This window comes from Alosa pseudoharengus, unplaced genomic scaffold (genome assembly GCF_046254945.1).
Source record: "Alosa pseudoharengus isolate Yale_2024_CS ecotype anadromous, Long Island Sound unplaced genomic scaffold, YU_APseudo_1.1 YU_APseudo_1.1_scf_16, whole genome shotgun sequence".
In the NCBI taxonomy this organism is placed as follows: domain Eukaryota; kingdom Metazoa; phylum Chordata; class Actinopteri; order Clupeiformes; family Clupeidae; genus Alosa; species Alosa pseudoharengus.
The window spans coordinates 3,544,210-3,568,200 of NW_027468630.1; the positions used below are offsets into that span (position 1 = coordinate 3,544,210).

General features: G+C 40.0%; 2 protein-coding genes across 3 annotated transcripts; one reads left to right on the plus strand and one right to left on the minus strand.

Annotated features, from left to right (window-relative positions):
* The first annotated feature begins 900 nt into the window (after positions 1–900).
* mtch2 (mitochondrial carrier homolog 2) lies at positions 901–11,370 on the plus strand. Its single transcript, XM_076286731.1, has 13 exons — positions 901–1,036; positions 1,962–2,046; positions 3,118–3,224; positions 7,249–7,272; positions 7,503–7,562; positions 7,960–8,017; positions 8,616–8,667; positions 8,803–8,862; positions 8,967–9,060; positions 9,195–9,242; positions 9,351–9,418; positions 9,772–9,847; positions 10,270–11,370. The coding sequence occupies exons 1-13, from the start codon at positions 950–952 to the stop codon at positions 10,354–10,356; spliced, it is 906 nt and encodes a 301-aa protein (XP_076142846.1). The 5' UTR covers positions 901–949; the 3' UTR covers positions 10,357–11,370.
* Positions 11,371–11,898: 528 nt separating this feature from the next.
* On the minus strand, positions 11,899–19,692 carry psmc3 (proteasome 26S subunit, ATPase 3). 2 transcript variants are annotated; one of them, XM_076286730.1, is made up of 12 exons: positions 19,630–19,692; positions 18,768–18,848; positions 18,559–18,684; positions 18,253–18,357; positions 17,905–17,967; positions 16,199–16,336; positions 15,940–16,083; positions 15,353–15,501; positions 14,645–14,741; positions 13,258–13,403; positions 12,762–12,843; positions 11,899–12,337 (listed from the first exon to the last, which is right to left on the minus strand). In XM_076286730.1, exons 1-12 carry the CDS (start codon positions 19,663–19,665, stop codon positions 12,227–12,229), a joined length of 1,278 nt encoding a protein of 425 aa, XP_076142845.1. In that variant the 5' UTR covers positions 19,666–19,692; the 3' UTR covers positions 11,899–12,226. The 2 variants fall into 2 exon arrangements, with proteins under 2 accessions (XP_076142845.1, XP_076142844.1); XM_076286729.1 differs by having other exon boundaries at positions 19,624–19,692.
* Positions 19,693–23,991: the final 4,299 nt, after the last annotated feature.

Here is a 23,991-nt window from a genome sequence, read left to right on the forward strand (position 1 = left end):
TTCATGCGTGACATCCCTAACCGATATAAAGTTGTTCTGTCACGTGGAAGAGCCGACTAAATATGTATAAGAAATAAAAAATATAATAAGAATAACAAATAATCATATAGGCTACAGCTGTCGCCTACTTTGCCCCTTCCTGTTTGGTGTTGGAGAGAGGTCACTATTGGTTTTTATAGTTCACGTCACTATTTGCATGAGCCACGACTAGAAAGACTTGCGATAATATCAAACATGTTTGATATTGTCGTAACGGCAAAACTAGAAATAGACTGACTCCGACTGACTTAAAACCGCTAAGATTGGCACCTTACACTAAACGATCTAGTTGACGGGAGCGCGCCGCGATTCCAGTACAACTCCCATGATTTCTGTCCGACTTTGGAAATTTAGTCGCCGACTGTGAAAACAGGCCAAAATCGTACAATGTAAGGCCGCCATTATCTAACTCTGGGGGAGATGGTGAATAATGGCCACCTTACACCAATTTGGGAAAGATTCTTGAAAGATTGTAGTCTTTTAGCTAATGCCCCCATTCAAGCTTTACTCAAAAGACTCCAATCTTTCAAGAATCTTTCCCAAATCTTGTCGAAGTTTTTTGGTGTAAGAAGGCCATAAGCTAATTTCCCAAAATGTTGGTGTGTTCCAAACATCTTGGGCATCCTTTTGCAAAATTGATTTCACTGAATAGGCCTACTGTATACTATCATGCTAAAATCACGTTGTTGCTGTTGTTTTAATATATCCCCAGAAAATAGAGCAATGGCAAATAAGTGTATGATAGACAACAATCTGTTGCCGCTTTACCTATTCGATAAATTAGTACGCGAATTTCGCTGTCCTCCCAGATCACCTGATGAAGGACATTCCTCGTGTCACGTGACATACTCTCGTTTCATCTGTTCCTTCCCTCTGCGGGAGGAGGAGGTTATTGTAAATTGTCTCCATAATGGCGGATACATGTGGCCAAGTACTGCTGGGATCTGGACTGACTGTCCTCTCCCATCCTCTTATGTACATCAAAGTTCTAGTGCAGGTAAGACCGTGCTTGCTCCGTGGCATGGCGGTCCCAGTAAGCGAGCACAACATGTCAGCAGATGCAAAAGCTTTTACGGTGACCTGCTGTCAGCTAATATTAGCTAGTTTCTTTCGTTTTTGTTAGCACGCCTGCTTGAAGTCCTTGTTGACATTAAACCTATTTTCAGGTCAGGTCGAAATTAGAGTTGTACAATGTTGCAGCATCTCTTTAAAACCTGGAAGTGTACTTGGTAAATTTTAATATAAACGTAAAAATGCGGTAGCTCGTTAGATGTATGTGTTTCGTTGTTGGCTAGGTTGTTAGCCGGCTTCCCATTTTACGTCACGAAAGGTCAGAGTACGGGGTTTGTGGATTCAACAGAAATGCTAGGGTTTGGCTAATTAACTGCTTTCCCTGTATCTGCTTAAATGGACATGGACTGTTTTAAAGCTAAAGTTCAAATAGAATGGCCGCTTTGACGATTTGTTTGACAGATAATGCGTTATCTAAAGTTGCCATCCTAGCCCAGGACCTCTTAACGTTACAGCTTAGCATGAAATTTCTTCTGAGCTAACGAGTTTTTCAGGAAGTGTCCTTTGGCCCACTGTAAGGTTATGAAGTTTGCACACAAATAGCGATATGCGTACTGACAGTAGTAACAAACTCAGCCTTGGCGACGTTGAGTTTTGTTGGAGGTCATTGTTAAACGCTTCTCTATTTGTAGTGAAAATCTACCTCCCTCCTGTAATCTTGACATACTGACATTAGTGCGAATTCATGCTTACAATTTAAACAATGTTAAACGTTTTAACATTGCCCTTGACATTTGACTTATGTTGGTTCTGTCTACGTATAATGTGTCTGGCCGAACAAACAGCTGACTTATGCTAAACGTTTGAAATAAATTATCTTTGGTATTTTCTACCAATCCGTTCTGTTACAGGTGGGACACGAACCCCTTCCTCCTGCATTAGGGAGAAATTTGTTTGGTCGACAAGTGTATCAGTTGCCAGGACTCTTTGCCTATGGTAAGGTCCAGCACTTCTGTTAAGCTGAATTTCCCCACTCCTTGTTCATATTACATCCAGCTATTAGTAAGATGGCTGTGCCAGAGTTTTCTCTGTTGACAGTATGTGTTAGCTATTGTGAGATGATGGATAATACAGGTAAATCCATGTTTGTGGGAAAGGGTCATATTTCAGTCATTCATATTGTAACTTTTTCCATCCTGTTGATTATTGTGATACCCTATCATGATTATTTTATTGCATCGTCGGACTGAAAATTGCAAATCGATTGAACTGATGTAATTATCAAATTGCAAAGGCCACAAAATCATGCAGCTCACGACTCCTATTTGGGAGTGTTTTACTGCTTCCTGAGACAATGCAATGAATGTGCCACCATATTAAACAGCCCCATAGGTAGTGGTACGATTAACGTACAGCAGTAAAGGCAAGCAGAAGTAGTGCTGCTCTTGCCAAAGAAGAACATTTCAGATTCCAAGAAAAAGAGTTTAGAGGCAAAACCCTCTAAATGCCACCTCTATCAAAAATGAGATAATGATGGTGAGTGAATGCTCTCCACACATTATATACGTTAATCAAATAATTTAGCTTCAAAGCCTGCTAAATACCACTCTCTTCCTTGTCTGAAATATCGATTTGTAGGCAAAAACCTATAGGAGCCTGATTTTAAAATGGTCATTTAAAAGAAATGTGGTCAGATGTATTTAGAGGGTTTTGCCTATAAACTATTTAAATATATCAGTATTTTTAAACATATTATATAGTAAATATTGATCTGAAGCTTGCCTTTCAAAAATATAATTTTTGGAATATTGGAAAACATATTACATCATATTTAAAGTTTGTCTGGTTAAACAATGTTTTGAGATTGAAGGTAGATGTGTAGTATTGGTCTGTTATAGTTAGTATTCAAGTGCAAAGATAATAGATAGAAAGGCTGATAATGTAGGTCTAGTGCTCTTGTTTCTTTATAAGAAAACTGATATCATACGTAACTCAGTTAGGGGTGTTAGGTAGTGTGTGTGTTTTTTTTTTAAATGTCCTAAACCTTCTGCATTGATGTCCCTCTAGCCAAACACATTGTGAAGATTGATGGCAAAGCAGGCCTGTTTAATGGCCTAGCACCACGACTCTGTGCAGGGACCATTGGCACGGTAGTGCACAGCCGCGTCCTGCAGGTAGAGGCTACTTAATATTTCACTATTAACATTTGTGTCATCTAGTAGGCACTTTTGTTTAGTTTTGTTTAGTGTTGGCAGTCTAGTAGGCACTTTTGTTTAGTGTTGGCAGTCTAGAAGGCACTTTTGTTTAGTGTTGGCAGTTAATTAGCCTAAAGAAGAAATTAGTCTTAAGGCCAAGCCCACTGGCGGCGGCTGACGCACGTCAAGTGACGCCAAAGTTTAGAACTCCATACACATGGATGTTGACAGTGGGCGTTGCCCTTTAGGCCTAACGATTGATGGCTTCATTCTGAGAGTCATGTTTTTGCTCAGTATGTCCATGCAGTGTTATTGTGTCCCTTTGTGTGTACCTGGAGGATGTTTTTGTTATGTGCCCTCCATATTCACCCACCAGCACAGTGTGTCCTGTAAGCTATGGAATGGTTATGAAAGTGTTATGTATTGATGGGCTTAAAAATAACATTAAAATGTTGACTGAGCTGATTTGGCAAGCCGTCATAACAGTTTGACAAAAAGTATAAATCAGAGTTGTTGGGGACTGGAGGTCTTGTCCTTTTTTGCATGTTCTTTGATGGTCACTGGTAGGGCTGTCACTTTACGTTCGAAAATCGATTGCACAATCGATTGGACCAAACAACACAAGTTTCGAAAACTAAAATAGGGAATCGATTTTAACCAAATATGTATACTATTAATTTTAAACAAATTAAACAAATAAAAAAGATAGATTTAACAAAATTCACAAACAAGAATATAAGAATATAAAAGAATTCCGAAGTGCAGTAAGCATTGCGAAAGCTAAAAAGAAAATTCCCACCAATTTTACGCACCGGAAACAGCTGTTTCAATCAGCTGATGTGCTGCTCGTGTTTTGCCAAAAAATGGAGGACAACACGATCAACGTGTGCGACATGTAGAGAGACGAGTGATAGGCCCTAATAACTTGAGGAGTTCAATGTGGAAGTACTTCAGATTTTTGGTATATCAAACTACGTAGGCGAAATTTGTTTGACATTTCTAATCGTAAACACAGACACAGCTACGTTGAAGCCTGCAGTCATGTTTGTCACTGATGTAATGGCAGTCCACTAGGCTTACTGTTTTTCGAGAATGTAGCACTCCTGTTTGTCATTGTGCACGAAACTTAAAGGAATTATCCGGAGTAAAATGCACTTTAGATCAATTTACGGATGATTGGGAGTACATACGTTGAGTTGACATCAAAATCATGTCATTCGGATGTGTTTTGAGAAAGTTCGATTTTACCGTTTTTAGTCAAAACTTGTTAGCCTGGAAGTGACCAGGGCATGTCATTTCGCCGCTACAGAACGCTATTTTTATACCACTTCTACAGTTCCAAACAACATTACACTTACGTGGTAGTGAGTAGAGGGTCCCTAAAGCCAAACCGAAGTATCCCGAGGTCTTTATGTGGTCGGATAGAGAGTCCCGAATGAATTTCATCAAGCCAGTACCTTTCCGGAAATGTTGCTGCTGCAGCTGGCATCTTTAGGGGAAAGTCCGTAGGAGTCGATTGCATCACGTCGTTGCACGACATCACGTCACGTGACATTTCAAAATTCCAACCTGTTAGTAAACTAGGATTTGCTGTTGCATACAACTTCATTTCAATTTCGAAAGAAATACTGGACTATGTTTGTTTTTTTTTGTTTTGTTTTTTTAAACGGCGACGAAATTGTGAATTTCCAGAGTGTGTTACTCCACACTCGGCAATCGACTCCTACGGACTTTCCCCTAAAGATGCCAGCTGCAGCAGCAGCAACATTTCCGGAAAGGTACTGGCTTGATGAAATTCATTCTGGACTCTCTATCCGACCACATAAAGACCTCGGGATACTTCGGTTTGGCTTTAGGGACCCTCTACTCACTACCACGTAAGTGTAATGTTGTTTGGAACTGTAGAGGTATAAAACTAGCGTTTTGTAGCGGCGAAATGACATGCCCTGAGAGGGTATTTCACAAAACCTAGATAAGGGATTAAGCTGGGATTTTTAGGTTATCCTGGATGCATTTAGCATTGACTTGGTTTCACAAAAGAGATGGCACATAAGTTTTGTCGTCTTATTGGTTCAGCTAGCTGTCATTCACATCAGACCTCTGTGCTAATTTTTAAGGAGCTTTATTCCATTTATAAACTATTTGCTAAATGTATTTGCTCGCAAAACAAAACAGTCTGCCTACTACCATATGGTTATTATTTTAATTGTGATAGCCTTATAATTATTAACATAGGCCTAGGTACTCATTGTTTGCTTATTTTATTGATAGACATTTGATGAATAGCCTACTGTAGTTGATTGGAAGTGGAGGGGCAAGTTTTCGAAGGTATTTTCAACTATAATATTAAGGTATATCATACTATGTGCATATTTGCAGTGGCAAGCGCTTTCTTAATGACGTTGCGTGCCGAGACTAGGAAGCACTCACACGTGGGGGCATATGTAAATTTGCATTCAGTTGGTCTACCACGCCTACTCCTGCTGTTTTACAGAAATACCCGTGATTCCCCATTCCACAAAGGACAACTTTACTTCATTGTTAGTCTATATCAAAAGCGGTTGTTCACTTTGTGTGAATTACATTATTTTCCGCGGTTTTTTTATTCCAACCGTGGGCACTTTGGAGCAGAAACGAGAACGCGCACACATCCTGATTTACTTACACCTGGCTTGACATAGTCGCCCCTACTCATCCTGGATTGGCATTAGTGAAATGAGTTGAGCTAGGATGACCAGACAACGCTATGTCAAACCTCGCTTTATCACTTATCTTGGATGTCTTAATTCTGCCTTTGTGAAATACCCCTCAGGTCACTTCCAGGCTAACGAGTTTTGACTAAAAACGGTAAAATCGAACTTTCTCAAAACACATCCGAATGACATGATTTTGATGTCAACTCAACGTATGTACTCCCAATCATCCGTAAATTGATCTAAAGTGCATTTTACTTCGGATAATTCCTTTAACGCCAATAAATCATCAGAAATATTGCTGGCTTGTGTCTACAAGCGCCCTCTTTACGTTCGTCCTAATGCCTGTTAGTTGTTTGTGGATTGGACTATATTTGGCGTTGAAAGTGGAAACGTCTTCAGACATAAAAAATCGAATTTACAATCGATTCAATGAACACTTATGTCTCAAAAATCGCCCTAGTCACTGGCCACATTACCACTGGGGGTTAGATTGAAATCTAAATAGCATACCATCAAGACTACTGACCATGTCTCCTTAAATGTCAGTTATGGGCAGTTGGTGGGCAGTTGGTGGGCAGCCGTGGCCTACTGGTTAGCGATTCGGACTTCGAGCCGGAGGGTTGCCGGTTCGAACCCCGACCAGTAGGAAGCGGCTGAAGTGCTCTTGAGCAAGGCACCTAACCCCTCACTGCGCCGCTGTTGTAGCAGGTAGCTCACTGCGCTGGGATTAGTGTGTGCTTCACCTCACTGTGTGTACACTGTGTGCTGAGTGTGTTTCACTAATTCACGGATTGGGATAAATGCAGACACCAAATTTCCCTCACGGGATCAAAAGAGTATATATACTTATACTATACTAGTTATGTGCACTATGTAGGCCCTGACGCACCTCTTGGTAGTATTACAGAGCAAATATAAAAGGCACATCGCTATACTGTACTATTCCTGTAATAATTAAAAGTGATGTTGGAAGGCTATTATATTTCCTTAAGTAGCATTCACACCAAGAATAAGATGTATTAAGACCCCTGGTATATCCATAGTAACACAATACTAATATAGTGGTATAGCACTGTTGGGCTGCCGGACATGACAATATGTGTCTATTTAGCTGCTATATATAAACAATCCTCTACCAGGTTGGCAGGATGTATACGACCCCTCTACGCAACCTGAAATACCCTTTTACTTTCCACCAGCAGCTAAATAAAGAGACGGCAGATGCCTCAGATGGTTAGCAGATGAGGCAGCTATGTTGGATTTGATCGCTCTGAATGTAATCTGACTTTTATTGTATTTTCTTCCAGAAATGCCAGGAGGGTAAATATGAGGTATGTGTGAAGAAAACAATCAAAACAATCATTTATGGTACACTAAAGTATTTTGTAATTGCAGTAGATTAGTTGCGTTTCTGTTGCTGTTTGTCTGATAACGCCCTGGCTTGAAATGGCATAAGGGGAGTGGGCTAATGTGGTTTAATGAAGAATGGTTACTTGTATTGGTTACCTATATTGAATTCAGTTTTCAATAGATTTCTTGATGCAGTATGTTTTTTTTTTAGATAATTGGGAGCAGCAATCAGAAAGAAGAGGAAGGATCACTTCAACATGTCGTGAATGAGGTAAGTGCAATAGCTGTTTGAATTGCTCCATATGGGAAGATGTCTCAAACAAGGCAGTACTTTTACCATAACATCTATTCTACAGCCTTTTTGTGTGTTCAACACATTTATATTGTTGGAAATCATCCAGGTTAGGTTGGGTAAGGGTTATGTTTCTGAGGTTCAGTTAGCATATTTTGCTTATTCGTGTACAGATGTGAATTCAACTAGGCCGCACAAATCTGTCGTCATTCACAGTGGTATCATTGAGTCTTGCTTACCACTGTTACCTCATTGAATACTGCAGTAATGAAAACATGCCACACCACCTATGTGTGTTTACCATGCTATGTGTGTCTATGGACTAACAGTTATGCGTGTCTCCTTTCTCTCCTTGCTTCCCCAATCCTTCTCTTAGACGACCAGAGAGATGATCGCTCGTTCCTGTGCCACTATCGTCACCCACCCGTTCCACGGTAACTTTTATTTTTTTGCTGGTGCTCTGAAGTTGCCTCAGCAACCTTGGGTTTTGATCCCTCTGCTTCTCTCTTGATTAAGAGTCCATTTTTAAATTTTATTATACGGCTCTTCACAATGCAAGTAGAACGCTCCATTGCCTTGAATGGGATTTCCGAAAGTTCTAGCGGTCATTATTTCTTGGGAAAGGACCTCTGAAAACAAGAATGACCGCTGTCAATGGCAACGGAGTTTGCGCTTGGAACTTCATTCAAAAGTGAAAGCAGACGGTTGATCAGCTGTGTTCTAAAGAATGTTTGATTCAAGTTCAGCGTGTGTTGCGAACTATTTGTTTCTCAGCAAAAGCCACGACGAAACGGTAACAAATAAGTGTAAAGAGACATATCATGGAGTTTATTTTTTCGTTTTGGCAAGTAGCCGTATAATAAGCGGGATAATGTATAGAACGCCGGTCATTATGGGAAAATAAGCCCCTTCAGGGCGAAACAAGACCCCTCCGCTTCACTCATTTTATCAGTTTAGCTAATGTTAAACGAATTTGGCCTAAATGGTCTGTTTTGGTGTCAATGAGCTGAATCTTTTTTTTTCCGCTCCAAGTAATTACCCTGAGATGCATGGTCCAGTTCATTGGCCGAGAAACCAAATACAGGTGTGTATAGTCATTGTTTTTTTCTTGCAATCTTATTTTTTGTGTATTGTGTGAAACCTTTGAGCACCAGAGTTATGAACAATTATACTTTGAACAAACTAAAGGCAAACTAATGGGCTTTTTATTTTTCTGCAGTGGTGTGTTTGATTCTGTCTTAACAATCTACAGAGAAGAGGGCATTCTTGGATTCTTTGCGTATGTACCTGTGAATTGTGGATGAGAATTTTTTTTCAGTACACCAATAGTCATGAAAGTGAATGGAACATTCACTAACATTTGGTGTGTGTATTTTCTCTCAGTGGCTTGATTCCTCGTCTCTTGGGTGATGTCTTCTCCCTGTGGGTCTGCAACATGCTTGCCCATCTCATTAACACATATGCTATTGACGACTCGGTAAGTCCTAATCCATAATCCAGCACTTTGGTCAACTGTTTTTTTTTTAAATGTGCTATGTAAATAAATTGACATTGACACATCTTTGTTGTGAGAGACTTTAGGGAGTCTGACCCTCTACCCTTTCATTGTAGATGAGCCACACAGGAGAAATAAAAAACTGCTCACAAGCTGTCACTGGGGTGAGTGCACGTTTTAATATGTGCATTTTCATAACTCTGTGTGTGTATCTGTCTTTAGCATGTTCATAGGTTGATTGTATCTCTCTTAATTTGTCTTTTTTCCTCCAGTTTTTTGCCAGTATGCTGACATACCCATTTGTGTTGGTGTCCAACCTAATGGCTGTTAACAATTGCGGGTAAGACCGCCGGAAAAATTCATTATATCAGGAGTTTTATTTTTTAATTTGATGTATAAAAATACACAATGAAAGGTTATGGATTGATTGCCCATGCTGCTGTTAGCAGTTGTATGTAAGTTTCAGGCAATGGGAGGGGCAATCAGCATAGTGCAAGGGCTTCAGTACATGCTCACACTTTGGACAGGTTAATTCAGCCATTAAAAAAAACAAGAAATGATTACATTCATTAAAATAAAGCACAAATAAATTGTTTTATTTTATAAATTGATAATACCAAGAAGGCAAAGGTGATGGTACTGGGAAACTGGGGAAAAAAGGAAAGAAAAATAAAACACTTTGTATGTTTACAGCCTTGCAGGCGGCCTTCCCCCATATGCCTCTGTGTACCCAACATGGGTGGACTGCTGGAGACACCTGAGTTTAGAGGTCAGTATCTCAATCACTGGCATACCCTCCATGTTTTTTTCAACATGACATTAAAGTTTTAAGTGCTTCTCTCAGGACAGCAAAATGCTGTGTTTTTCTGTGCAGTTGCGTTTTGTATTGTGTTGTCTCTTGTGTAGAGCTATATTACTGTGTAGAAAGGTGAATGGGACAATTGTACTTTTTATAATGCAGTAAGTTTATTGTAGCATTTGTAAGTAAAGTTAAACATATCAGAGAAGAATATTCGTATACACAAACACCTCATGAATGTATCATGTACTCAAACCACATGAGAATTTGACCTCATAACATACGCTGTTTCCAATTGATGCTCCCTTTGAAATTGTTCTTTACTTCAGTAGAGTACAGTGGAGCCTTGACAAAGTTCTAACCCTTCCTGTCTGCTTGTTTGCAATCTACAGGGAAACATGAGTCGGGGCAACAGTTTATTTTTCAGGAAGCTACCTGCAGGAAAGACGTACGCCATCGATCAGAAAAGATTTTTTTAAACCGGAAGCTGAAGGGCATAGCATTTTATTGTTATAATATAAATGATGGCCAGGGTCGGGTGAGGTGGACCTCTAATCCTTTGTATGCACTTGTTTACAATAACAGACTCTTTTTGTTTTTTGTTGTTCTTTTTTTAACAACAAACTGTCAAGTCTGGCTACAAGTAAAAGACCACATGTTCACTGCAACTTGGGCTGCTTTGATTGGAAATGTGAAGAGCTTTATTTTAATAATTAGAGATTTATATTAATGACTACATGAAACAGGGGTATCTCATTTGTGGGCAACAGCATCCTAAAGATGTCTGTGCAGAAGTGTCCAATCAGCTTCACCGATGGTCGGGGCCAACGTTCAGGGGCCAGAACAGCTCCATTCTCCCACGGAAATGGCACTCAGTAAAGAAGTTCCTGAGAGATTGATTATGTATGCACGCCAGGTTCCCCCAGATGACTTTTTTTTTTTTTTTTTTTCTCTCTCAACTGACCAACTTGGATTGATAGTCAAAAGATATTTTTCTCCCACCCAAGGAAATGAATGCATGTAGAAGCTAGCGATGTTAGATGTTATTGGTCTAATGTTAAAAGCAAGTGTGGGAGCTCTCTTGTCCACCCTGAATGTTAGTCTTCTTGTGTAGTGTTTTCATGCTGAAAATTCAGACAAGGGCCCATGTGGCAATTCCATCACTCACTAGCCGTCAGTCTATTGGAAGCTGATCTGTTGTACAAGTAATTAAGTGGAGCAAGTCCCTGCCTTGATGAGGTCCTCAAAGCAGACATTCATCACTGAGTTCAGTCTGATTGATCCAAATAAATTGCATTTTTTGGGGATCTGCATGGCCGTGTGTAGTTGTGTTTGAGTGGGATGTCATGACTACCCAGTAATAAGAGGTGGTATGAGGTATGTATCATAGCGAAAGATGCTTTAATATATAATTAGCCTGATCGTGAAAATTGATTCCTGTACTGCAAAAGTGAACACTGATCAATACCAATAAATATTTCGTCCCAATTCAATTGCAGACCTCAGTCAACTCCTATTTTTCTACACTTACTACAAGTTTTCGTACATCTGAATTTTTAGACTTCTACTATCCAAATAGAATTACTGCTTTGCCTTGATATGCCCATGTGCAGCCATGAATTTATGGTTGACCTGCATGTGGTGAGGCATGTAATACGTAGGTTAGAGCCAAAATAAATCTAACCAGTTGATATTTTAGTCGAAGTAAACATTCGTGAAAAATTTAAAGCAGGTGCTTCAAGGCATTCTTGAAAGAATGGGGATGATCACAGTAGCCTTTAACTTTTATCCTCAAAATCAATTTAACATTTACACCAAATTTGCAGCGCAGAGGCATACCAAATACAGATTCAGAAAACGTATTCTATTCATAAACAAAGTAGTAAACTCCAACAAGTATAACAGCATAATTCACAGTAGATGCTCTATAAACTACATTTAGGCTCTGAAAGCTTACTCAGTCCTGGAGTTATGGCCACACTATAGGCTAAAGCAGGCTTAAAATAAAGACAGCACAACCATACCAATGAAAAATGTTTTATTTAATTTTTTTTTTTTTATCAATGGAAGGACTGGTGTGATGGCATACCAGTCACTTTCAAGGCAGTCCAGTCCAAATACAGTAAAGACCGATGCACTGAATCACTTTTGTGTCATGCACAAGAGAGGAAACTACCCCACAAGGTTATAAAATATCAATTCAACGACCAGTGATCAGCTCATACAAGTGACACCTGGCTGCTTGACACACCTTGCCCCCCCTTCACTCTTACTCTCTCACAAACACACACACACACACATTCGTACAAATGCAAACACACATACAGATACAGAACGCCACCCCTTGACTCAGGCATAGTACTGCAAGTTGGCCTTCTTTTTGGCCTGCACCTCCAGGATGCCCTCCATGTAGTCCTCGTGGTTAAGCTCAGTAGCTCCCCTGCGAAGCGCTATCATACCCTGGACAGACACACACAAGAAAACTATTTCTATCTGGTCCTAATATATGCTGTAGGACTGTAACGTAAGTAAGCAAGCAAAAAAGCCTACCTTTGATTACTATTAAAGACTGCATTTGGTACATTCGGTATGCATCTGTATTGAACCTAACATCCTGTACCTAAATAGTTCGGTACCGATATGTGTACCTTTATAACCCTAATATGCTGCAGCCCAAATAAAATAAAATAAAAAACAAAAGCATGCAAAAGAGTGCTTCATTTGCATGTCTAACAGACTGCTTAATATTTGATAGTTTTACACTTCCTAAAATAATAACACTTTGTATAGAACAAAGGCCAGGGATACTGTATATTTGCTGACCTAATAGCTTGCCTGCAGTGTCCGATAGTGACAGTAGTAAATATGCCAAAAGAATACTTACAGCCTCAACACACACAGCCTTGCACTGGGCACCATTGAAGTCATCTGTGCACCTGGCCAGCTCTTCATAGTTCACATCAGGACTGGATTAGGAGGGGAAATGGTCCTGTTAAGAGTCTGATTAACCTCACACACCAGCTGTACACACTTGTCTTTGAATGACCATCCATTTTGCATTGCAAACTGTACACAAGATGGACTTTAGCATTAGCTACGTCAATGTGGTATACTGCATAAAAGCAGATGTCCCTTTTGTATCACATATGTGCTAAAAACAATGAGAACGACAGCAACAGACAACTTCATATTCATAAAATAGGTCATGACTATGATGTTAAGATCTAGTGAGCCAGAGACTTCCAGAAAATTCCAGGATCTTCCTAAAGTCCTGAAATAACACTTTTGCCTCCATAAGGATATTACAACGACAACTGTATAAACAAAACGTTGGCAAATTTGATCATTCATTCAAAAGTGTGAAGGGCAGCCGTCCCTACCTGACGTTCATCTTGCGGGAGTGGATCTGCATGATACGGGCACGCGCCTCCTCGTTGGGCATTGGGAACTCAATCTTGCGGTCCAGACGTCCAGAACGAAGCAGCGCAGGGTCCAGAATGTCCACTCTGTTTGTGGCAGCGATGACCTGGAGGCAGAGGACCAATCAGAAGCCAAGACAGAGTGGCACTTAAACAGCCAGAGATGGCCATTGTTGTACAGTTATGTGCAGAATAATAGCAGTGTGTTTTAAAAAATTGAATAAAGCTCAAAATCCTTAGAATAGCTGTTAATTCCATAACATCAATGCATTGGGAATGCACTGCACATTCAATTTCAAATCAAAACATGACCAAAATTGATCAAGTGTGTGTTATACCTTTACAGAAAGTGAAGAAAAAGTAATGTTAGGCTGTTCAAAGAAATAGCAGTGTTTGCATTTTTTCTTTCACATCTGTGTTGCATGGAGTCGACCAACTACTGGCACCTGTGAACAGGTATTCCAGCCCAGGACGATTGAATTACATTCCACAATTCCTCTGCATTTCTGGGTTTTGCTTCAGAAACAGCATTTTTGAGGTCACCCCACAAGTTTTCTATAGGATTGAGGTCTGGGAATCAGGCTGGCCACTCCATAACGTCAATCTTGTTAATCTGGAACCAAGACTTTGCTCGCTTACTTGTGTGTTTTGGGTCATTGTCACACCCATTTCAAAGGCATTTCCTCTTCAGCATAAGACAACATAACCTCTTCAAATGTTTTGATGTATTGAAACTGATCCATGATCTCTGGTGTGCGATAAATAGGTCCAACACCACAGTATGAGAAACATTCCCATAACATGATTATTGCACCACCATGCTTTACTGTCTTCAGTGTACTGTGGCTTACATTCAGTGCATGGGGGCCACAGACAGTTTGTCCAACGACCCACATGCACCGAATTCACTTCGATTTCACTTTGATTTGTGATAGAATTTTCAAGCTTCAGTTCAATATTCACTATAGGGCAATTCCACGCAAAACTTTCACGTCCATAACGCCAACTAAATACCATGGCATCGTGTTGGCGTTATGGATGTGACAGTTTTGTGCGGAATTGCCCTATACACATAAAAAGGACAGCACTAGTTATGCTGGCCTTTTCTTGCGCTACATTCATCGTAGTAATGCCTGTGGTGCTTTTTGAAATGTTGTCTATGATTTTGAGGTTTTACATAGTACCTTTGCTAGCTTGTTTGTACATCACTTCTTGTAAACCCAAAATGGTTACAACTAATCAGTCGCAAGCTGCATAAACATATAAAGCTAACTAAATTCATAAATTTGGGGACATTGGTAAAGGAAGGCTATCTGTGTTGGACTTGACCGCAGGTACCAATTCCTACCTTGACTTGCATGTTGGGCTGGAACCCGTCCAGCTGGTTGAGAAGCTCCAGCATGGTCCTCTGCACCTCACGGTCGCCAGCCTTCTCACTGTCAAACCTGCAGGAGGAGCAGAGGAGGAGTCGGCCTCAATATGAGATATGTCTACAGAGAAGCCAAACAACAGGGGCTGTGTGCTACTACACAGGGCCTGTTACAGTTTAGCACTGCAACTCTTGTTTTAAATCAACCCACTCTGGCATTTTTCCAAACAGCCTGACGACGAAAGAGTACATAGACAGAGCAGCAGGTTTAGAGTAGTCTCCATGAAGATGTTATTTAAGTCTCAGACAAAGCATACATCATTTTGCAGGAGTCAATGCACAGTACATCTGCCTAAAACTTGGTCATTCTCAGTGTAATGCTAACCACACCATACGTTCCTTCTAATCTTTTCATTTAGCTTCATTACTAGACCTTAAAAAATCTGTATAAACAGTCATCATATAAGCAAAGGCAGGAAGACTCAATGCATTTTTCAGTAGTTGCATTGCGTGTATATGTTACGGGTCCCAAGAGTGACAGCAAAATAATAAATATAAAACCCTGTAAAACAGGCAAAATAAAAACCAGCGATGACAGACTTCTTCTTAGTCTCTTCTTCCAAATAAGGGGCAAACGGTAGTTAACATGGTACTTAAAGATAAACGGCTGATTATACCGAACCGTACCTTTTGGTTCCAATGGCATCCAGTTCATCAATGAAAATAATGGATGGGGCCTTCTCTTTGGCCAGAGCAAAAGCATCGCGGACCAACTTGGCACCGTCACCAATGAACATCTGGACCAGCTGAGGGCCAGCCAACTTCAAAAAGGTTGCCTGAAAGGAAATAAAATACACAGAGGCTCAGGGTGAGAGCATATGGCTAAGTATTACCACAAGCGATCACTCAATGATGACCAATCTACTTCAAGTGTAGGCAGATATCTCAGTGATTAGTAGATGTCATCAACGGTCCACTAGGCGCAATAACATTTTAGGAGAAGGCACATTTTCTTGACATAAGATTAAATTTGCTGGCTTATCTAAATACTCATAAGTCACACACGAAAAATAAGCCTTTGGTTACTATAGTATTACTCATACAGCTGGAGAGGTGTATTTTTGCTTTGTTATTATTCCTCTTTCCAGTAATATTGGCACATATTGTATGTAGGCTTTTCCACTGTTGTCCTGATACCTAAACAGCACAAATATGCTTTGCTCACCCCACCACCTTTAGCACATAAACACAGACACCTACGTGCACAGTCTTACCTTGGTCTGGGCAGCACAGGCCCTGGCCAGCAGAGTTTTTCCTGTTCCTGGGGGTCCGTACATCAGTACCCCCTTCGGCGGCTGGATGCCCAGGTTTTCAAACTTCTCTTTGTGGTTCATAGGCAACACAATGGCCTCCACCAACTGCAGGGAATAACCGCACCATTACCAAAACTGACTCAACTACACAATTCACTGTTAAGAAAAGTTTGCTGTAGTAAACATTCAAGAGTGTAAAAGAGAAATTGCGCTGACGTACCTCTTGGATTTGTTTATCGAGGCCTCCAATGTCGCTGTACTGCTCAGTGGGGCGTTCGTCTACCTCCATGGCCTTGACCCGAGAGTCGTACTCAGTGGGGAGGGTCTCCAGGATCAGGTAGGAGTCCTTGTTCACACCCTGTGTGTCCAGAGACAAACCTCAGTCAAAATTAGATCACAACTTACTAACACTTATTACACGGCTCTTCATAATGCTCCACTCACTTGAATGGGCCTTCCCAACGTTCGGTGGTCTGCTATTTCTCGATAACACACCGTTGCTAAGCATAACAGACCGCTGTCAAGGAAAATGGGTTTTGTGCTTCCAATTCATTTCTTTTACATCACTACGCAAGGACTGGAACTTCATTCAAAAGTGAAAGCAGATAAGGTTGATAAGCTGTGTTCTAAAGAATGTTTGATTCAAGTTCAGCGTGTGCTGTTGCAAACTATTTGTTTCTCAGCAAAAGCCTCGATGAAACGGTAACAAAATAGGCTATAGCCTAGGCTATGTAGGCTAAAGAGTCATATTGTGGGGAGTTTATTGTTTCGTTTTGGCAAGTAGCCGTATAATAAGCGGGATAATGTATAGAAGTCAAGTCAAGTTGGGTTTATCGTCATATGTATAGTAAGCCTACAATACAATGAAATGCATTTTGCTCCATCCCTCACATGCAGTATAACAGACAAGGAGACATACAACAGACAAAAAAAAACAGACATAAAGTGCATAGTGCAAGACAGAAAGTGCATCAGCTATTCAACAATTTGACCGCGTGTGGAAAAAAACTATTACTGAGACAGGTGGTGCTGGATTTATTGCTCCGGTAAAGTCTCCCGGATGGTAGGGGAGAGAACAGAGCATGAGCGGGATGATTGGGGTCTTTAATAATGCAATCAGCTTTTCTCTTGCAGCGGGAAGTGTAAATGTTGTGGAGATCAGGTAGGTTAGCGTCAATAATCCTGGCTGCTGACTTGACAACTCTTTGCAATTGTTTACGGTCATGGGAGGTTTTGCTCCCATACCACACTGTGATGCAAAAAGAAAGAACGCTCTCAATGGTGCATCTGTAGAAATTCTCAAGCGCTCTGGTACTTAGGCCAAACTTTTTATGACGGTGTTGTTGTGCCTTCTTGAGGGTGCACTTGGTGTTTAATGACCATGTTAAAGTGTCGGAGATGTTTACGCCTAGAAATCTGAAGCTGTCAACAATCTCTACAGATGCTCCATTGATGGTAATGGGAGTGTGATCTACTCTGGCCTTCCCGGTCATGAGCACTAAGGTTGATGAGAGTGTTTTGCCTATCCTTACAGCTTGGGGTCTGTCCGTCAGAAAATCAAATAGCCAATTACAGATGGTGTTGGCCAGACCAAGGCCTCTAAGCTTCAGCACTAGCTTGGATGGGACAATAGTTGCACGTCGGTGTCCGGTTTGCCCTGTCGGGACCTATATCCCGATAATGACTGGCGTTCTATACATTATCCCTTACATAATGGATGGAACACAGTTCCTAAAATTCAGCTGTAAGCGTTTCACAGCTTTTAACACCGTCACTGGTAACAATGTCATCAGCAGATATCAGGAAAAAGAGTAATGTCTTATCCAATGCTGTTGGAGACTGACTGAGAAGGGCATTGGACAGGAGCAAGCAAAACATATTATTGGGAGCCAACAAAAGCTTCTCTGCCTGGAAATGAATACATACCACAAGGTCCCCTGGCTTCAACTTCTCAGCATCCACCAAACCAATGACCGGCAAAAAGTATGTCTGTAAGGGAAAACATGCAAGTGAATACTAATTATGGAATTCACACATTCAGTATAAAAAACATTGACACTTACAGTATATTAATACCACAACTGATACCACAGGACAGCAGTGTAAATGTCCCTTTTTCGTGCACCACTCAGGCACTCTAAATGCCACTAGTTTGATTCCCAGACATCCATAGCATACTGATGGCATGTACATCTAGTGTAATGTGTTCGCGCCACGTAGATGATACTTGACATGACAGATTATACATGTTTTATTAGAGGTCTGAAGATGCACCTGTCTCGTAGAGGTCTTGATGACTGCACATTTCCCCTTTCTCTGAGAGTCCAGATCAATGTTGGCTCCATCTTCCTCCTGATCATTGGGGTCCACGTCCAACAGCTGCCAATCACCCATCAGTCATAATTAATATTAACCCTAGACAACCCCAATGAAAACATATCTGCCTTCCCACCTTGAAATAAATGAGTTTCATATTATATAAATAATTTATTGCAAACAGTAAATTCTATGCATGTTGTGATAGCTTTAATGAAAGATCAGTGATCTATATGGATCAAGTGGCCCTGATGAAAGAATCACCTCAATAACATTGGAGACCAAGTAAGGCAGGGTCTTGTTGACTTTGATCTTCTCTGTGTTCTCCTTAATCTTATCCTTCATAGCTTGGAGCTCATGGGTCACCCTTAGCACTTCACTCTTCATGATCTGAAAAGGCATGTACATTTAGTTTGACTTTTCAAATGGGCCAAAGGCCAACGATGAGTCGAGTAGCGGTTCATCCTTCCTACCTTGATTTCACTGTCCAGAAGACGCGTCCTCTGAACAATTTCTTCAGTGGACATTTTGAGGACTTCCTCCCCGATCCCATCCTATGATGTAAACAAGTCAAACATAAACTAAAACTGAGACACTCGATGATACAAATAGATAGTAACTAAATGTGCACAGTCACAAAATATTCTAATAAAATGTCTATGTGTCTTGATGTAACAACGCACTGGTCAACGCGTTAACTGTGCCTAAACAACATGCTGGCTACTTAAGTTAGAAAGTTACAGACAGCGTTATCTTCATAATACGTTCAGTAAAAAGAAGATGGTAAATAATACACACTACGTCTAGTTGTTGGGGATCATTACGTTCACTTCATAGCAAATCATGTAACGAAGGATCACGCTAACCTTAGCTATGATATCGATAACTAGCTAGCGAGACATATTGTTACTTTACAGACAGCTAGCCAGTGTTCCACTGAAGCTAACGTTAGCCTGAATTAAGCGAGGCGCTATCCTATTCACAACAATACTATTGCCTTGATATATCAATCAGTTACTAAGATCACTGAAACAAATCGAATACGTAAGTTCTGACAAAATAAGACAACACGGTGCTTTTAGTCACAAAGTATAGCTAGCCAAAACACGATTAGCCTAAAAGCTAACTAAATGCCTGTGTCATGATGATTGAAAACCGGTGGGTAACGTTAGCTAACTTTAGCTTCCCACCGTTAGCTTGTGTTTACTATCGATATTTTGGAAACAGCTGACCAAATGTCTCCAAAAGCCAGCGCATATCATAAACTATACGTTTCACAAGACACAAAATAGACTTAATTCATCATATGATATGTATAATAAAACAAACCTCCACCTCATCCCAAACTGATCTGTCATTCAACGACGACATGTTGAAAACTTCTTTTGTGCTTATTCTATCGGCTTATTGTAGCAACCAGTTCCAGAAAACGCCTGCTACTGTCATCTACCGGTGTGGCGTCGGGGCGTAAAAATTAGGCACAGGTCACATATTTTACTGTAAAATATATTATCTTTTCTGCCTAGATCACGCTGCTGACCAGTATTTGACAGCTTTTTGGTCAAGGGGAGATGAAGGAAGTTACCTGAAATGATTTGGTTGATATGTCAGGTAGCCTTTTTATTTCATTACTTATTTGTTTCATGGATTATTTATAGGCATACCAACAACACACAGTAGGCCTACAATAATTACATAAATAATACAGCAGTACAATGTTACAAAACAAAAATATGATGTGTCAGGTACTTGGAAACAAAATATTTTGTAACAGCTGTCAGAATAATAGACATAGGCCTATAAGAAACCATTCATAGTCAGAATATTATATATTTTCTGCTTGGGCTCAGCTATTACGCATTTTCTCCACAGTTACAATGGTGGCATATTCTGATGACCCACTGAAATAAATAGTGGTCTAAAATGAGAACAGTATAATTGTTTTTTCTGTTTTGTTGCAATTTTACCTTTAGCCTACATAACCCAGATGCTCTGATATGTATATTATACTCATAATTGACCCTTGAACGGCTAGAACTTCTAACTCCGCATTAAGATATTTTACCCTCTTTTCTTTTTTGTTTGGTTTCAATGTCAAACATGGAAGTCTACTGTACCCAGCTGAAAGAGTTTGTAAAGGACCATGCAACAGGGCTTCCATTTATGTGTTATTTCACATCTAATAGCAATTGTGAATTTTCCATTTTGATTTATTTCAATCATTCATTTATTCCATTAAATATGACATTCAGAATATATTAAACTCAATTAAGGCAAAAAAAATATGGGTTCCAAAATACAGAATCAGCAAGACAAGTTGAGTTTGGCATCTCAATGTATTTATATTTATTCATTGATTGCAAAGGTGAACCTCTGTACCTAATAATTGGCACGAGAATCAATAATTATGGGCTTACAGTACATGTATATTGTATATTTGTATGCAAAGTATCAAGGAACTGTATTGGGTGTAAGATAAGAATAAACCTTGCTTAATGCTTGGTGCCAGGTGTATAGGCCTACAATAGGGCCCTAAAAATGCATGCATAGACCAAAGCCTCAAAACCTAAAGTTGTTGTAACCATACCTTAAACAGAATAACCGTACCTTAAAACACATGTTCTGCTTTGCACTTTGTTTGCAATTCTGCAACACAATTATTGCAAAACACTACATACGGTTTCACACACTTTGTTCAAAAATGAAATCTCTTTCTGTGATCATTGGTAAAACACGTATACATTCAAAATGCAAAACAAAAAAAAACAACAGTAATTGGTAATACCCACACACATTCTTGAAAAAAGAACCTCAATCAGTCTGAGACTTAGCACTAAAAATAGACTTCAGGTAAGCCATAGTGTACCTGTGTAAATTGTGTACTTTTACAAGTGCCTTTGTACAGTTTTGTACTTGCCCCTTTACTCCCCATTTCTAAAAACCTATTGAGGAATTTGTGGATTTCTGTGTGCCAATGAGAAGTATATATTCTGTTGGATATTTTAATATGCTTTTGATGCAAAAAATACAGGAGCCAGTGATCCCAAGAACAATACAATTGTATTATCTTTGCAAAGTGAGAGAATGATACAAAACAAATGGTTCGTACATGTTCTGCATGTGAGCTTCCTTGATTTTCAACTTTCAATTGTGAGACTCAGCTTGTATGGATATTATAAAAGCATAACTATAAACAGAACATAAGGTTCATGCTTAGACTTTGCAATGTGATGGCAGTTACTTTAAGCATACACAAAAATAATATTTTAAAGGGGGCGCTATAAGGCGCAACAGGCTACAGCGTCCATACCATGTACGGGTCCAAGTCCCCATGGGTTGTGGGGACTTGTGGGACCCAGGTTTGAATCCGACCTGCAGTCATATCCCGATCCCACCCCATCTCTCTCTCTCTCTCTCTCTCCCACTCACTTCCTGTCAATCTTCAGTGTCCTATCCAAATAAAGGCAAAAGGCCAAAAAATATACTAAAAAAGACATACCGTTTTAACTAAACCTTGGTTACCAGTTGAGTTCCTACTTTAAGAGAAGATAGACTAACATGACAAATATGTTTTTCCTTGACCGGCCCAAAAGTGATGTGGCCCACCGGGAATTCTCCCGATTACTTACCCCGGGCCTGACAGGCTATGAAGGAACACAAAAAGCAGATGACATCTGTTCCTCAGAAAAAGACTGTTAGTTCCAGCAAAAAGGCCCAGAAAAAGGAAGAAAAGAGGAGAGTAAAGCCAGCATGGAGTCTCCTCAACAGCCTTGTGAGAGGGAAAAGATAGTGATCTCTGCTGTTGAGGACATATGGCAAGTCTATGAACTTGGACAGGGCCCAAAGAATCTGTCCAAGCTGCCTGACCCCCACCCCTTTGAATTCTATCTGAAAGACAATGGACAGCACCTTGGAACCTCAAGGTGAGCCATCTCTACAAGACAATATCTGATAGTGCTGGGAGATTCTGCAACTACAGAGCTGATCAATGAATTATGTAGTGTACATTATTTATTCAAGCAGATAATGTGTGAAAAATAATTACTGTGTTGACATGAAGCTATTTTTTCTTTTTTTTGTAAAGTATGCGTTTCAACTTGCCTGGATACACCTTAAGAAGATTTATCCAAGCATCTGAGACACAATCTGATGATTCAAGGACAAAATCTAACAGCCACAAAAACATTAATAAGAGAAAACATTTCAGTAACAGCAGATTTTCAGGTAAAACAAAAGAATCTGATTTATCATAAAACAGGACATAGAAACTCAAAAGAATATAATATTGGCAGGGTAATAGAATGAATACAGTATTATTGTTTTCTTAGTTACATGTGACAGTAGATAGTGAATATGGTCATGGCATTAATAAACTTCTATTTTCAAGGACACCATCACTAAAGAAGTCTTAAAGCAGTGTGGACTAATCACCAGGCTCTGACACACATGTTGGCAAGCAAAAACAAAAATGTTAATTGCGTCATTAAAATTACTGTATTTAACGATGACTGCAGAAAATCAAAAATTTGGGAAAATTACCCAATCTGAACTGAAGAAAACAAATGAGAAAAGATACACTCAGTGGATGAGAATTGTACATCCTGAGAAGTGTGCCATTGGTGTCAGTAAGCACAGCAAGGGGGGTTCTACATTGATAACCCCCACTGTATCTGGGAATGTCCCTGGAAAAGACAGGGATCACCAGAAGCCTCCTGACTTTCATAATAAGGACACTGAGAAAGCCACTGAAGAGTTTTCAAAGCTTCCTAAGGATGGGACACTGGAGGCACAACAGCTTTTGTCCACAATGGACTCTTCTTCTAATACACCTCTATAAGTGTTTCCTGTCAAAGTTATGTGTATTTCCCTGAATCTTTGGGCAATTTGATAGCACCCATGTCTTTTTCTTACGGGGTGCTATAGTGTTATACACAATAATGGCACTGAGCTATCTGCAGGCCCAGGATGAATGCATCCATGAAATTCTTGTGATGGACCCCAAAGGAGAAGTTGGGAACACTGACGCGAGAGAACTTAAGTTATTAGGAAAGTGCGGTGTAAGTTTAGGCTACATTAATTTGTGCGTAGTGCCAGTGTCATTCATTTATTTTGCATGCTTTACAACATACATGCATTCACAGTCGAGTGAAATCAGATATAAGCATACAAAGACGCTTACGTTAAGCCGATGGTAGCACACTGAATGCGAATGCACGATTTGATGCAGGCAAAAGTATTGACTGTTACTAACGAGGGTTTTATAGCAATAGTATAAATGTGGCGACAGAATAGCCTAGAACTTGGGCAGAGAATGTCTAATAAGGGGAGAACTGCCACTCTCGGAAAACTTCCGGTTTCTAAACTGTTCTGAACTGGTTGCAGTTCCTTCTGTGGTTCCACATGAGGGCGCTCGTCCACGAGTGCAGAATGCATGGAGGTCTATGGAGCTGTACCCCTCAAAATCCACTTTTCTCGGGATATAATTTTTTTCCAAGTAATTTGAATATTGTTTTCGAAAGGGGAGGCAAAGAAAATACACTTGGTTGAGTATTATATTTTTTAACGTCACTTAATTGTTCTAAAAAGCCTTTCAAACGTGTCAATGACGTCATTCATTAGCACAATGCTAGCGTGTTATGGGCAACAACGACCCAACCTGTAAGAAATCAAAAGGACATAAGTACTCGTTCATTCAAC

What these genes read in the sequence shown, in the direction of transcription:
- mtch2 (XM_076286731.1), top strand. Translation starts at nt 950, where the DNA reads ATGGCGGATACATGTGGCCAAGTACTGCTGGGATCTGGACTGACTGTC. An exon ending in GGCCGAGAAACCAAATACAG is followed by an intron (nt 8,668 to 8,802) that starts GTGTGTATAGTC and finishes ATTTTTCTGCAG; the next exon opens with TGGTGTGTTTGATTCTGTCT. An exon ending in ATGGCTGTTAACAATTGCGG is followed by an intron (nt 9,419 to 9,771) that starts GTAAGACCGCCG and finishes GTATGTTTACAG; the next exon opens with CCTTGCAGGCGGCCTTCCCC.
- psmc3 (XM_076286729.1), bottom strand. Translation starts at nt 19,665, where the DNA reads ATGTCGTCGTTGAATGACAGATCAGTTTGGGATGAGGTGGAG. An exon ending in TGAAGCCAGGGGACCTTGTG is followed by an intron (nt 16,337 to 17,904) that starts GTATGTATTCAT and finishes CTGGACACACAG; the next exon opens with GGTGTGAACAAGGACTCCTA. An exon ending in CCTGTGCTGCCCAGACCAAG is followed by an intron (nt 15,502 to 15,939) that starts GTAAGACTGTGC and finishes ATTTCCTTTCAG; the next exon opens with GCAACCTTTTTGAAGTTGGC.